Source organism: Arvicanthis niloticus, chromosome 8 (assembly GCF_011762505.2).
Source record: "Arvicanthis niloticus isolate mArvNil1 chromosome 8, mArvNil1.pat.X, whole genome shotgun sequence".
NCBI lineage: Eukaryota > Metazoa > Chordata > Mammalia > Rodentia > Muridae > Arvicanthis > Arvicanthis niloticus.
In genome coordinates, this window is record NC_047665.1 from 66,755,889 (window position 1) to 66,771,558 (window position 15,670).

General features: G+C 38.2%; 1 protein-coding gene across 1 annotated transcript in view; it reads left to right on the forward strand.

The window, feature by feature from the left end:
* Malrd1 (MAM and LDL receptor class A domain containing 1) overlaps positions 1 to 15,670 on the forward strand; it is a 665,455-nt gene that overhangs the window by 111,464 nt on the left and 538,321 nt on the right. The window contains exon 11 of the mRNA XM_034509650.2: positions 8,360 to 8,457. Within this exon, the coding sequence (XP_034365541.1) occupies positions 8,360 to 8,457 (98 nt within the window). The remainder of the gene's footprint in view (positions 1 to 8,359; positions 8,458 to 15,670) is intronic.

Here is a 15,670-nt window from a genome sequence, read left to right on the forward strand (position 1 = left end):
GAGCTTTGGTTTGTCCTGCCTTAATTCCTTGTGACCTAATTAATAATTAATAGCTAATTGTGCATCCTGAAAAGAGCATTCTTGAGATAATCACCAATTTTGTTGTGTTTTTTAAAAAATGTTATAGGGATTGTGTAAAGAGGGAGATAACATTTATAATAGACTGCACTGTAGGCCTGCTTCTATTCTTTAAGCATTCCAAGTCAGGCAAACAGAAAGGAAAATAATCCCATCTTCTATATGGAAACAGAGAACAAGAATTTATCACTATTCGTAAAACCTGGAAATACTATAGACTATATACTGCAAAACATCATTACAACTTTTACATATCCTCATAAAATCAAGGAACCATAACTACGTACAATGTTCTGAAAATGCTCTGTGATGCTCCCAGGCTCACATAATGGCTTTTCTCTCTAGTTCTTTCCTTTGTTTACTTTTCTATGTAATCACACACCTCAGTATCACATTAACATTTTCATCACACACTTGGGGGTCCAGATCATTTTTATGCTCACTGAACATCATCTTGCTTTCACTTTGAGATTTACAATGAAGTGTGCCAAACACAAATCTGGGGAGAATTGTTTTTATTGGATATTTTTTTTTTTTTTAAATTTCAGATGTTATCCCCTTTCCCAATTTCCCCACCCAGAAACCCCCTATTCCATCTCCTCTCCTCCCACTTCTGAGTGTGTGCCCCCACCCACCCACCCACCCATCCCTACCTGACCATCCTCAAATTCCCCCACAATGGGGAATCCAGCCTACAGGGAACCAAGGACCTCCTCTCCCACCAATGCCCTACACGGCCATCCTCTACTACATATACAGCTAGAGTCATGGCTTGCTCCATGTGTGTTCCCAGACTGGCAGTTTGGACCCTGGGAGCTCTGGTTGGTTGGTATTGTTGCTCTCTTCGTGGGGGCACAAACCCTATGAAGAACCCTGAGTTCCTTCAGTGTTCACTTTAACTTCTCCACTGGGAACCCTGTGATCAGTTCAATGGTTAGCTGAGAGGATCCGCCTCTGTATATGTCAGGCTTTGGCAGAGCCTCTCAGGGGACAGCTATATCAGGCTCCTGTCAGCATGCACAGTGAGTTTTCAAAGTATATACAATCAGTAATCAACAATATATAGATGTAGAGTGATTCCATTCTCCCAAATGTCACTTTGTAGTTGATGCTTCTCCTGTACCCAGACACAGGTCTATCCCAAATTTATTGTCCAAAGAGTGCCAGATAAATAGTTCATACACTATAGTGTATTCTTGCCTCCTTAAATTAGCACCAATGATTTAAAATTTGTTCATGATAATAAAGTCATTTTTCTTCTTTTAACACTTGAGTAATATTCCATTGTGTGGACAAACCACATTTTACTTTTTTTTTATTTATCAACTGAAGAGATTTGGACTGTACTTGTCTCAGTTTTGATTGATATATATTCTCACTTTCTTGTATGATCTTTCCAATGTTTATATTTTCCAAGCCATTGGTTAGGGACTAATACTCTTTCTGGTCCTTTGTCACCTATAGGAAATAAGTGTTCAGCCACCCAGTGCTTATATTCAAAGAGTTCTTTCATCAATTCACACACAGGTCAGAACACAGGAATCTAAGGAATAGTATCTGTGAGAGCTGGCTCCCTTTTCTACTGCAAAAGGACACAGTTTGGGTACACGTGTCTCCCCATAGTGACAAACAGTATACAGCCTCATGCTCTTCTGTGTTCCCTATTTTACATGCTTATGACTCAACATAAGAGTTCAGGTTGCAGAGAGGACTCAGAAGTGAAGAATACATCCTGTTCTTGGAGAAGACCAAAATTCAATTCCCACCTCCTGTTTATGTGACTTACAACTGCCTACAATCTTAGCTTCAGGGAGATGACACAACTCTGGTCTTAGCAGGTAGTTGTAATCGCAGGCATATACTCATACAGAGACACATACACAAAATTAAACATAATAAAACCAAAATCTTAAGAGGTTTTATTATTATTACTTGATAATATTTATTAATATTATTTGTTGAGAAAATATTAATCTCACTAAGTACTTCATAGATTTCAGTGTAGAGGTTTTAAAAGTCTGTTGTCATATCTTATAGGTGTTTGCAGCCATTATAAATGCAATGGTCTAAAATTCTTTTTAGCTGCTGCTTGTATATATAATAGCAAATTTATTTGATTTTTTAAAAAGTATTTTGTATTCGAGGGTCTTCCCCAACTTCTCTTCTAATAGTTTCAGTGTATCTGGCTTTATGTGAAGGTCCTTTATCCACTTGGAGTTGAGCTTTGTGCAAGGGGATAAGAATGGATTAATTTGCATTCTTCTACATGTTGACCTCCAGTTGAGCCAGCACCACTTGTTGAAAATGCTGTCCTTTTCCCACTGGATGGATTTAGCTCCCTTGTCAAAGATCAAGTGACCATAGGTGTGCGGGTTCATTTCTGGGTCTTCAATTCTATTCCATTGATCATCCTGTCTGTCTCTGTACCAATACCATGCAGTTTTTATCACTACTGCTCTGTAGTAGAGTTTGAGGTCAGGAATGTTGATTCCCCCAAAGGTTCTTTTATTGTTGAGAATAGTTCTCGCTATCCTAGGTTTTTTGTTATTCCAAATGAATTTGTAAATTGCTTTTTCTATCTCTATGAAGAATTGATTTGGAATTTTGATGGGTATTGCATTGAATCTGTAGATTGATTTTGGCAGGATAGCCATTTTTACTAAGTTAATCCTGCCAATCCAGGAGCATGGGAGATCTTTCCATCTTCTGAGATCTTCAATTTCTTTCTTCAGAGACTTGAAGTTCTTGTCATACAGATCTTTCACTTGCTTGGTTAGATTCACTCCAAGATAATTTATTTTATTTGTGGCTATTGTGAAGGGTGTCATTTCCCTGATTTCTTTCTCTGCCTGTTTATCCTTTGAATAGAGGAAGGCTACTGATTTGTTTGAGTTGATTTTATATCCAGCCACATTGCTAAAGTTGTTTATCAGGTTTAGGAGTTCTCTGGTGGAAGTTTTAGGGTCACTTAAGTATACTATCATATCATCTGCAAATAGTGAAATTTTGACTTCTTCCTTTCCTATCTGTATCCCTTTGTCTTCCTTTTGTTGTCTAATTGCTTTAGCTAAGACTTCCAGTACTATATTGAATAGGTAAGGTGAGAGTGGGCAGCCTTGCCTAGTCCCTGATCTTAGTAGGACTGCTTCAAGTTTCTCTCCATTTAGTTTGATGTTGGCTACTGGCTTGCTGTATATTGCTTTTACTATGTTTAGATATGGGCCTTGAATTCCTGATCTTTCCAAGACTTTTAACATGAAGGGATGTTGAATTTTGTCAAATGCTTTCTCAGCGTCTAGTGAGATGTATACCTAGGCACAGGGGAAAAGTCCCTGAACAGAACACCAATGGCTTATGCTCTAGGATCAAGAATCGACAAATGGGACCTCATCAAATTGCAAAGCTTCTGTAAGGCAAAGGACACTGTCAACAAGACAAAATGGCAACCAACAGATTGGGAAAAGATCATTACCAATCCTACATCCGATAGGGGGCTAATATCGAATATTTACAAAGAACTCAAGAAATTAGACGCCAAACAACAAAATAACCCCATTAAAAATGGGGTACAGAGCTAAACAAAGAATTCTCAACTGAGGAAACTCGAATGGCCGAGAAGCACCTTAAGAAATGCTCAACATCCTTAGTCATCAGGGAAATTCAAATCAAAACAACACTGAGATACCACCTCACACCAGTCAGAATGGCTAAGATCAAAAACTCAGGTGATAGTAGATGCTGGCGAGGATGTGAAGAAAGAGGAACACTCCTGCATTGTTGGTGGGGTTGCAAGCTGGTACAACCACTTTGGAAGTCAGTTTGGCGGTTCCTCAGAAAATTGGACATAGCACTACCTGAGGACCCAGCTATACCACTCCTGGGCATATACCCAGAAAATGCCCCAACAAATAACAAAGACATATGCTCCACTATGTTCATAGCAGCCTTATTTATAATAGCCAGAAGCTGGAAAGAACCCAGATGCCCTTCAACAGAGGAATGGATACAAAAAATGTGGTACATTTACACAATGGAATATTACTCAGCTATTAAAAATAATGAATTCGAGAAATTCTTAGGTAAATGGATGGAACTAGAAAATATCATCCTGAGTGAGGCAACCCAATCACAAAAGAACACACATGGTATTTACTCACTGATAAGTGGAGATTAGCCCAAAAATTTGAAACAACAAAGATTCAACTACCAGACGACATGAAGCTCATGAAGAAGAAAGAACAAGTGAGGATGCCTAGGTCTTTCTTAGAAGGAGTAACTAAATACCCAAGGGAGCAAATATGGAGACAAAGTGTGGGACAGAATCTGAAGGGGGGGTTGTTGGGAGACCATTTCATCTGGGTATTCATTCCATGGGCAGTCACCAAAAATAGACGCTGATAGCTGATAGGGATGTCAGGATGGGAAAGCTGACAGCAGCCTGATAAGGCTGTCTCCTTAGAGGTCCTCCAGAGTCGGACCTACCCAGAGACAGATACCCACAGATATCCATTAATCTGATCAAAGGTTCCCAATGGAGGAGTTAGAGAGTAAATTGAAGGAACCTTAAGGGTTGGTGGCCCCATGAGGAGAGCAACAATAGCAACCAGCCAGAGCTCCCCAGGGTCTAAACCACCAGCCTAAGAGCACATATGGAGAGACACATGACTCCAGCTGTATATGTAGGGGAGGATGGCCTTGTTGGACATAGGTGGGAGACAAGGTCATCGGTACCCTGAAGGCTGAGCACTGGGGGGGTGGGGGTGGGAATCTGATGGTGGGGAGGGGGGCTGGGGGTAGGTGGGTAAACACCTTCATAGAAGCAGAAGGAGGGGGGATGGGATAAGGGGTTCCTGGGTGGTGGGGAAAATATGGTAAGGGGATAAAATTTGAAATGTAAATATTATATCCAATAAAAGAGGGGAAAAAATAGAAAAGCAGTTAGAACCAACATTCTTAATAAAATGTCAGCCCTCTTTAAAAAAATATCTTGATACTAAAATTTGTTTTGAGAATTGTATATTGCAGAATGATCAGCCTTGGTGTATCTACTCAACAAGCAAGCTGGGCAGACCTGCTCAAACCTCTGAGGTCCGGGAATTCCATCTGGAGGCAGCAAAGACACAGCATCAGAGGATTGTCAATTTGCTCTCCCCCCAACTCCTCTTCTAATATCTCAACGCCCATAATCAGCTTGAAGAAGCTAATGAATGAGTCAGCGCCCCTATTCTCTGGGCTTGTGGACTAAGGTGGTAAATGTTGGGCTGTCTCTTCTAGGGAAAAGTAGTGTTTTTGTCAGGAATAGAGAGGATTAGCTAGGGTTTATTGCATAGCCATAACCTATTAGTAGAATATCTGTATAATTAATTATCAAGATGAAGATATAAATACTTAAATGGCACCAATTTACTTTGATTTACAAATTTTAAGGTTTTCATTGGCATGAGCTTCTTAGTGATATAAGAGTGAGATGAAGATTGTTACTCTCATAGGCATTGTACCAGTATAACACACTTAGGAATACAAAGGCTTAGACCCAGTCCTTCTTTAACTTTTTTAAACTGATTTGAGATGGTCAGCCTAGTGAGTTAAGGGACTATAGCAAATTCATGGACTTGGAGTTTATTATAAGGGTGTTTCTCTATGTTTTATTTAGAAATAGCTGAGTGGAGTTAACAGGCAACAGTCCAGATTACCTTACATGGATAGCTGGTTTTCAAAACATCAGAAATCCTTAGAATTGACATGACAAACATTTCAGTATTAATGTTCATTTTCATTAGAGACCTGTCTGCTCCGGACAGCTTCCTATGTTAAATTCTAAGAAGAAATTGAGCATCCTTGGAGTTACTCCAGTTGTGGTGAGACAGCCACTAGGCAAGAATTGCCACTTTCCTTCTACAGACAAATTACTGTCCAGAAAAGGACACACTTGCAGAATAGTCGACTGATTATATCTGCCTAGACAGAGTAATCAGCCCTTAATAATTCTGCATCACTAAGGTCTGTCAAATGATCCTGGGCCAGAAGGCGGAAGAACAGATGCTCCAACATTTTGAAGTAGAGCGAGTGTCCAGGTGTTCAGAGGTCTCTATAAATTAGCTAAGTTTTAGAAACTATGATTTGTGCTTCCCACAATTATAGTTAACTCAGTCATTCTGGATTTCTGATGGGGTTGAAAACATATAGCTATTGACCTTAAGAGAAAAGATTTGAGTGTATGGTCGTCAGCTGACATTCATCCTAAAGCCAGGTTCAGAACTAAATGTTTTAGTTAGAATAGATGACAGAGGAGCTGGTTAGTCAACAAAAGGATGGACTGGGTTTTAGGACTATCCTGTACCTCACTGGTACAAATTGGCATAATTATGCTCAAATTGTATCTTGAGAGAAAAGTTTCATTTTAACAGGAAGGGTGATGTGTAGGAGGAGCTAAGGTAGGAGGAGTACTGAGAGGAAGAAAAGGAGTAAGAAGAGGAGAAGAAGAAGGAGAGGAGAAGCTAGGTGATGAAAGAGAGAAAGAGGGGGGAGACAGGAAGGCAGATATTCATGTACCTCCACCAGTCAAAGATAGTTGTTATATCTAGGTTGGTCAGTGGGTCACACCTCTGATTGAACAAATCCAAACTTATAAAGCCTATGATTAACATTAGTTTAAAAAAAATGTATAAATGCAAAAAGGAAAAGGGGGCATGGGATAGGGGTTTCCTAAGGGGGGTGGGGGGGGAATGGGGATAGGAGATGCCATCTGAAGTGTAAATAAAATATCTAATAAAAAATTATTTTGTGTGTGTGTACATGTGTGTTATGTGTTTGTGTAGTTGTCTAGATAGTTTAATTTCTCTCTTTCTCTCTCTGTCTCTCTCTCTCTTTCTCTATTCCTTTTTATCAAGCATGTGATAAAGGCTCTAGGAATTGCTCAATAGAAATGCTAGCTGTTGGGCTTGTTTTATTCTTATCTCTAGAATAATGCCAATAATTCAAATTTATGTACCACATTTGCTCAATCCAGTTGTCTGTAATATTTCTATTGACTCACAATGTACTAATTTTTAACATACATAGACATGTGTTAAATTTGTCTGAGTTTTTCAGCTTCTTCTGTGATAGTCATGTGATCATCAGATTATTATTATTTTTGTGTATTGTAGAGATTCATTTGCACATACTACAGCAACTAGCCATTCCCGAGCCAAACTTATTTGGGTTACTTTTGTTTCATTTATCTTTTACTTGTGTATGCACCACATATTTGTTTGCCTATGATTTTCACCTATGTTCATGAAGAGCCTGGTCCTTCCCTTCTTAGAGCATGCACCATCTTAGTTCCAGGCTATTGCCTCAAACAGGTATATGATCTGTCAAATGTGAGGTGATGGGATTGTTTGCATAAACACAGGTAGGAATCTATCAAACAGTATATTTGTATATGAAATCTCCTTCCCTTTTGTAATACAGCCCTTTTGTAATACAGCCCTTTTGTAATTGACCTGCATCAGGGAAAATTATTCTGAATGAGGTGTTTTCCAAGTAAACCAGTTAGCTTTATAAGTTGCTTAAAAACCCTTTGTACTCTATTCAGCCTGTCACTTTGTGATTACCAAAGGGCAGGATCAAACACTGACATTGTTTGGCATAGCTTTCCTTGTAAGTTTTCAATATTCAAGAAAGCTATCCCTGATGCAGCTCACAGTGCGTGTGTATCTTCTGTGCTGCTAAAGGATGCTATCCCCTATGCACTTGCTCTGAGTACATCCACATCAGTTAAAATCTAAAGGCAGTTATTTTGTTAATGTTCAGATTAGATCTTTAATTAAGCTCTCTTCCCCTCCAGCACAGACAACAATGTCAAACATGTAAGCCCCAGGAGGAATCAGACTCATCGTATACACACAGCTCCTTCAGTGCATTTTAAAGAGACTTAAAAATAAAACTCCCAAGAGAGTTTCCTAAGGGCATGTTGAATATCTAATTGTAAATTTACAAGCTTCATTTAATTTGATTTCAAACTCTATGACAGGAGTTAAAGCAATATAAAAATATTTGTTTAGTTAATTTGGATGCAGAGTTTACCATTTATCAATTAAATTTTATTTTAGATATTTAATGTCATACATGTGAAATTCTCTGGTTATTTCCAGAGCCTAATGGTCGATACATGAAAATGTGATTTTTTTTTCACCTGAATGACATTTGCATAAGACCAATAGGCAAAGTGCTCAGTGTACACCAGAACTGGCAACTAACTATGGAAGTTTAAATTTGTTTCTGTTTCTCTTTCCAGGGTCATTTATTTATTTTGGACCACAGCAGTCCACTGCAGTGGCCAGGCTCGGCAGTCCTATCCTTACCAAATCACACACCACCTCTACTCCCTGCCAGGTAATCAGCTCTTCTGAGCATCATTTGGCCATTCTGTGGTTATGAGCTATTGAACTCAGATTGCATTGGTAGCAAATGCACACCATGTTTTCTTATCATTTTCAAGATGCTTTAAGAGGTTTGTAGAAGTGGCTTCAGCCTGAAATGCTGTGTCCTTCTGAAAGGTGTTGCATCACTTAAACTGTTCTTTTACAGGGCCTACTATAGCTTTTATTATTTTATATTCCTTTCACATGGACCTTTGAATAATGTAAAGCGAATATTCTTTGCATAATTTACTACTTAGTTTGCTCAGGAGGGTAAATTGAGTAGGTTAGATAAATCAGTAAGGTAAATGCCTGTTGAGAGAAAAACTAAAATAATGAGAAAAGATGAACATATATATATATATATATATATATATATATATATATATAATTTATTGAGACTTTATATTCTTTAAGTTTGTTAATACTGCCAAAAACACAACCAGGAGTAAAATTTTCATTTCACTTCTGCACAACACAGAAGAATGGCATATGTGTGGCCATCAGGGATCTAAATGTCTGGTTTGCCACATTTAATCATAATACATATTGCTTGACCATGACGACTTTGGAAATAGTCTCTCTAGTGAGAGTATAAGCATTAGTGAACTACCTTAATATCGCCATGAGACTGAACATTTAATTATGCAATGTCCTGTATTTGGCACATAGTGTGATGGTTTATCTTCATAGTCAACTTGATAGGATTACGAATCAATATGGAAATGCAGTTTTGGATATATCTGTGATGGTGTTTCCGGAGAAGCTTAACAGATATGGGAAGACCTTCCTCAACTGTAGGAGGCCCCATCCCATAAGCTGGGGTTCTGAAAGAATACAAAAGTGAGAGCTGAGGACTCACAACCATTTTTTCAACACACAAACAATACATTCAGGTACTCAGTCTCATCTGTCATGCAGCAGAGTCATAGTCCCTGCAGAGAAGGAAAGGCTAGGAGCTAGGAAGGGAAACCTTAAGTTGAAAAGGAGAACCCAGCATCTGGGGCAAAGCAGTATCGTGGGATATCCTTTAATGAAAGCTGCAGACATGGAGTGGATCTGGCTCCAAAGCGAGTCTGTGTATGCTGTGTAGCATCCCTGTCATGATGGTTAGTAACCTAAAATCATGAACAAAAATTGACCCTTTTTGAACTCATCGTTTTTATCACACGTGTGGGCATAGCAATGAGAACAGTAACCAGCACAATAGGTAATCACTAAAGAGTTCTTTGACTTTCTATAGCACATAACACTTAAATCACACAGGGCTGTTCATCTAGTTAATTTTCCATCCTTTGCAGAGGTTGAGCACACCTCTAAGACTCAAGACTTCAGTTAGTGTTTAAGTCTTTACTGATCAGAAAATAATGACAAGGTTAATTCTGCAACACACAGTAAATTCATGCCTCTAAATATGTGGTTATAGCCATTTACTTAGATATCCTTGATGAAGAGTTACTTATCACCCAAGAGCATAAATGTAATGTTTTTGGGTTGGGATAATTCTGAGTCCAAGTGCCTGGAGCTGTTAACAGGCTGTCTTTAGTTTCTTGTTTGGTTTGCTTTGGTTTTTAATTTTTGCCCCCTCCCATTTCTTTGTGGGAATGAAGATTAAAGCCACCGCTTATCTCCCCTCTATTTCCACCTTATCCAGATGCCCTCAATGTGTTTCTACCTTCCCTTCATTGTAATTAAACCCTATATGATAGAATGATATAGATTTTTCAGGAACCCCAGAAGTAATTCTCCTCAATTAGAAGAATACTTTCCAAGCTAGCTTAGGTTTAATTCAAAGTCGTACACTGAGTTATAGACACAGAAGTCATGAAGTGCAAGGGACTAGGATGTGTTCATTATCTTTCATCCCATGTATTTGGAAACACGTACTATGAGTGTATAATATTCTTAGGTTTCATTGAAGTCACTGAAAACCCAGGTGTGTGTGTGTGTGTGTCTGTTTGTGTGTGAACAAGTGTATGTGTGTGTGTTTATGTGTGTATGGTTTGTGTCTCTGTGTGTATGTATATATGTATACATGAGTGTATGTGTTTCTGTGTCTGTGTATGTGTATATATCTGTGTGTGAATATGTGTCTTTGTGTGTGTCTATATTTAGGTGTCTGTGTGAATGTGTGTATTTATATGTTTGTATGTGTGAGACTTTGTATGTATGTGTCTGTCTTTTTGTGTCTATGTATATGAGTGTGTGTATGTGTGTATGGTGTGTGTATGTATATGTGTATACGTGAGTGTATGTGTCTCTGTGTGTATATATGTGTATGTATGGGTATGTGTATGTATCTGTTTGTGTCTATGTATGTATATGTATGTATGTGTATGTATGTGTGTGTCTCTCTGTGTGTGAGACTTTGTGTGTCTGTCTTTATGTGTCTGTGTATATGTGTGTTGGAGTGTATGTGTGAGTGAATGAATGAATGTGTGTGTGTTCATTTTGAAGATGTCCTGCAATTTTCATCATTGTATCTAGTTGGTGATCATTAATTACTGCTAGTCATTGGGATGCCAGGTTTTCATCATTTACAAAAAGTTAAGGAAACTTTTCTGTTTTGGGTAAAGTATGCAACTTTGCTGTGGGTGGTTTTCAAATGGATCTCAGTGAGAATATCATTCTTGATGGTCAATGTTGACATAGCTAAGGTTTTATCCCCAGTGACTTCAGATACTGATCTAATGGTTCCCCCATTTTTGTGGAAAATGAGAGTGCTTCAAAGACCCACTACAGGCTTGTAGAAGTATTTAATTTTCTTTTTTGTATTCATCTGCTTAAATTGTAGCTATCTTTGAGCTGGAGAATAGTTTGAGTTACTTGATAACATCTTTCACCTAGAAACTAACAGGAGACTATTTCTCTAGTAGGAAGGCCATTTGTGCCAGAGATACAAATAGTTAATGCTTCTCACTGTATTAAATATCCTTATTTATAAGCATATGATAATATATACTTTCATAAAAGTTACAGAATAAGCAACCAAACTAAATTTCTATCTTCTTAGGTACTTCGAGAACCTGCCTGGTTTTCTGATTTAGAACATATTGATAATAGTTCTGTTTATGGAGTAAATGTTCTTCATTATAAAATAATACAAAAGCAATAAAATAACCCAGGTTGGGCACTTTGATATGATTAAAGTCTCCATCTCATGAAATTATGTGATTCTTCTCTCCCTGCACAGTCATATCAGGCTGATACCATTAAGGCTAGTTTTTGAAAGGACTTTCAAGGAACATGAGCTTTCTTCTGGGTCACCTTTTCTAATAGCACAATTTAAGGTCATTTTGTATGAATTACCTTGTACTTTATATATGATCAACACATGGCTTCAACATGTGCATTGTTCCTACTGCCTGTCATTGTTCACAATGTGGACTTCAATTTAGAAGCTTCAAAAGTCACTTCAGCCACTAGTGGAAACTTGGCACATTTCCTCCAAAGAGGAGCTAGGACAAACAGAACACATGCAGACCAGAAGCCAGTATTTCTCATTGATGTTGAAATATAGTTACTGGTTATAGTTAGCTAGGAAATATAAAATATGAAGGAGATTAATGTGAGCACTTACATTTTCTGAGTTCACATTTGTTATGCAAAAACCACAGTGTTTTATTTTTAGTATTTTGCTGTTGAATACAGAAAGCTTGATAATATGAACCTTGAGAGTTCAGTGTTTTTAAGTTATTTTTCTTTAATTATCTACCTCATTTTGCAGTTATTTTAATGGGGTCTCATTTGTACATAATTCACAATTTTCTCCTTTAAAAATACATACGAGAAAACCAGAACAAAGGAATGTACTCTCCATATTTGGACATAGGTTTCTCAGCTACCCTGAGACGTGTTTAGAGTTGAAGATGTCAAAAACAAAACAGAATGTCGAAAACAAAATAAAAACAAACCAAAACAAACATCAAAGTAGTTGTTTTCTGACTCAGAACTCATGGTTAAAACAATGTAAACATTCTCTCTGAAGTTCAGAACAGAGATGATCACTACTTTGTATTAATTATAGTTCTCCAGTCTGGAATTTTTTTCCTTTTTCTTATTAGATATTTTATTTACACTTCAGATGCCATCCCCTTTCCCCATTCCCCCTTCCTTAGAAAACCCCTATCCCATGCCCCCTTTTCCTTTTTGCATTTATACATTTTTTTAAAAATAATGTTAATCATAAGCGTTATAAGTTTGGAATTGTTCAATCAGAGGTGTAACCCACTGACCAACCTAGATATAACAACTATCTTTGACTGGTGGAGATACATGAATATCTGCCTCCCTGTCTCCCCCCTCTTTCTCTCTTTCATCATCTAGCTTCTCCTCTCCTTCTTCTCCTCTTCTTACTCCTTTTCTTCCTCTCAGTACTCCTCCTACCTTAGCTCCTCCTACACATCACCCTTCCTGTTAAAATGAAACTTTTCTCTCAAAATACAATTCGAGCATAATTATGCCAATTTGTACCAGTGAGGTACAAAATAGTCCTAATACCCAGTCCATCCTTTTGTTGACTAACCAGCACCTCTGTCATCTATCCTAACTAAAACATTTAGTTCTGAACCTGGCTTTAGGATGAATGTCAGCTGACGACCATCCACTCAAATCTTTTCTCTTAAGGTCAATAGCTATATGTTTTCAACCCATTCAGAAATCCAGAATGACTGAGTTAACTATAATTGTGGGAAGCACAAAGCATAGCTTCTAAAACTTAGCCAATTTATAGAGACCTCTGAACACCTGAAAAGCCCCTATACTACCGAACGTTGGAGCATCAAATCTTTAGCCTTCTGGCCCAGAATCATCTGACAGACCTTGGTAATGCAGGATTATTAAGGACTGATTACTCTGTCTAGGCAGATATAATCAGTCGACTATTCTGCATGTGTGTCATTTTCTGGACAGTAATTTGTCTGTAGATGGAGAGAGGCAATTCTTGCCTAGTGGCTGTTACCATACAACTGGAGTAACTCCAAGGATGCTCAATTTCTTCTTAGAATTCAGTATAGGAAGCTGTCAGGAGCAGACAGGTCTCTAATCAATATGAACATTAATATAGAAATATTTGTAGTGTCAGTTCCATGGACTTCTGATGTTTTGAAAACCAACTATCCATGTAAGGTAACCTGGACTGTTGTCTGTTCACTCCTCTCAGCTATTTCTAAATAAAATATGGGAAACACCCTAACAATAAACTCAAAAATATGAATTTGCTATAGTCCCTTAACTCATAGGTTAACCGTCCCAAATCAGTTAAAAAGTTTAAAAAAGGGCTGGGTCTAGGCATTGTATTCCTAAATGTGTTATACAGGCACAATGCCCATGGGTGTATCAATATTCATCTCATTTTTATATTAATAAGAGGCTCGTACCAATGAAAACCTTAAATTTGAGATCAAAGTAAATTTTGTACCATTTAAGAAATTATAACTTCATCTTGATAATAATTATACAGATTTCTACCAATAGGTTATGGCTATGCAATAAGTCCTAGCTAATCCCCCCTGTTCCAACAAAACCACTACTTGTCCCTAGAAAGACAGACCATTATTAACCACATTAGTCCCCAAGCTCAGGGAATAGGGCACTGACTCTTCTTTAAGTTCTTCAAGCTGATTAAGGGTATTGAGATTTTAGAAGAGGGGTGGGGGGAAGAGTAAGTTGATAAGCCTCTGATGCTGTGTCTTCACTGAATCCAGATGGAATTCCAGGACATCAGAGGTTTGGGCAGGTCTGCTCAGTATGCTTGATGAGTAGATACACCAAGGCTGTGTATTCTGCAATATACAATTCTCAGAACAAGTTTTAGTATCAAGAAAAAAAAATTTCCCACCCCCCAGGGGGCTGACATTTTTTTTTTTTAAAGATGTTGGTTCTGAAGACTTTTTTTTCCCCGCTTGTTAAAATTGGTTGTAGTATTTACGTTTCAGATTTTATCCCCTTAGCCTACTTCCTCCCACCACCCAGAAACCTCCTATCCCATCCCCCTCCTCATGCTTCTATGAGGCAGTGACAGCACCTACCCCCCCTCACTATCCCCTCCCCGCCTTCACATCCCCCCCCCACTCTGTGTTCATTTTTTTTTATGGGACCAAGAAACGAAACTCCTCTCCCACCTATGTCCGACAAGGCCATCCTCCCTTACATATACCTCTGGAGTCATGGGTCCCTCCCTATGTGTTCCCAGGCTGGTGGTTTAGACCCTGGGGGGCTCTGGTTGTTTGGTATTGTTGCTTTCCACCTGGGGTCAATAACCCTTTCTGCTCCTTCAGTCCTCTCACTAAGTTCTCTATTGGGAAACCCCTGATCATATCAGTTGTTAATTGTGAACATTCTCTGCAGCTTTGTTTAAATCGATGCCCTACAATGATGGGAAATTCCTTGTGTTAGGTTCAGTACTATAATCATTAGGGTCTTGAAGTTTCTGAGCACCTAGGATGCTCAGCACCACCAAGACACTAAAGTTTTCTCTTTGCTGTGCTTTATGTTTAAATATTTACACTGTGTTGTACCTTCGTTATTACACATACATTCTAGTGTTCCTTATTTTCCCTAATGCCCAATAAACATGGTGGATTCCCAAGGACATCCAAGTCTTTATCCATCATCTGATATAAATTCTTTCCTCCTTTCCCTTTCTTTCTTTCTTTCTTTCTTTTTCTTTTCTTTTCTTTCTTTTCCTTTCTTCTTTCTTCTCCCCTTTTCTCATCTCCCCTCTCTAGATGTTTACAGAAACTAAACCCCTATGAACAAGTCTGTGTATTCCTCTTTTTCCTTCAGTATGTTAAATAAATGCCCAATATACACAAAGTATTGTAATGAGTTTGTAAGGAATTTATAGCATGCCTCATGATTTTGAGTTTAAAGCTTAGTGGCATGCCATTGAATGCATACTAGATGGAGAGCCTTGGGGTTTTTACTCTTGATGAGAATCTGTTTGAAACCCCAATTGTATTATGTACAGTTCAATGTACAGTTCAATTACTGCTCCCTTAACAGTACTAAATCTGAAACAACATTGGAAGATTGCTGGGTATTAAGCTGATGCATTAAAGTCTCTACAATGCAAATTCTCTTAAATATAACTTGTAAGCTCCTGTGCTGTTGAATATGGATCTCCTTGGCATTTATGCTTAGTAACTACTCAAATGACTTCTCACTAGTGAAGAGCTGAGTGACAG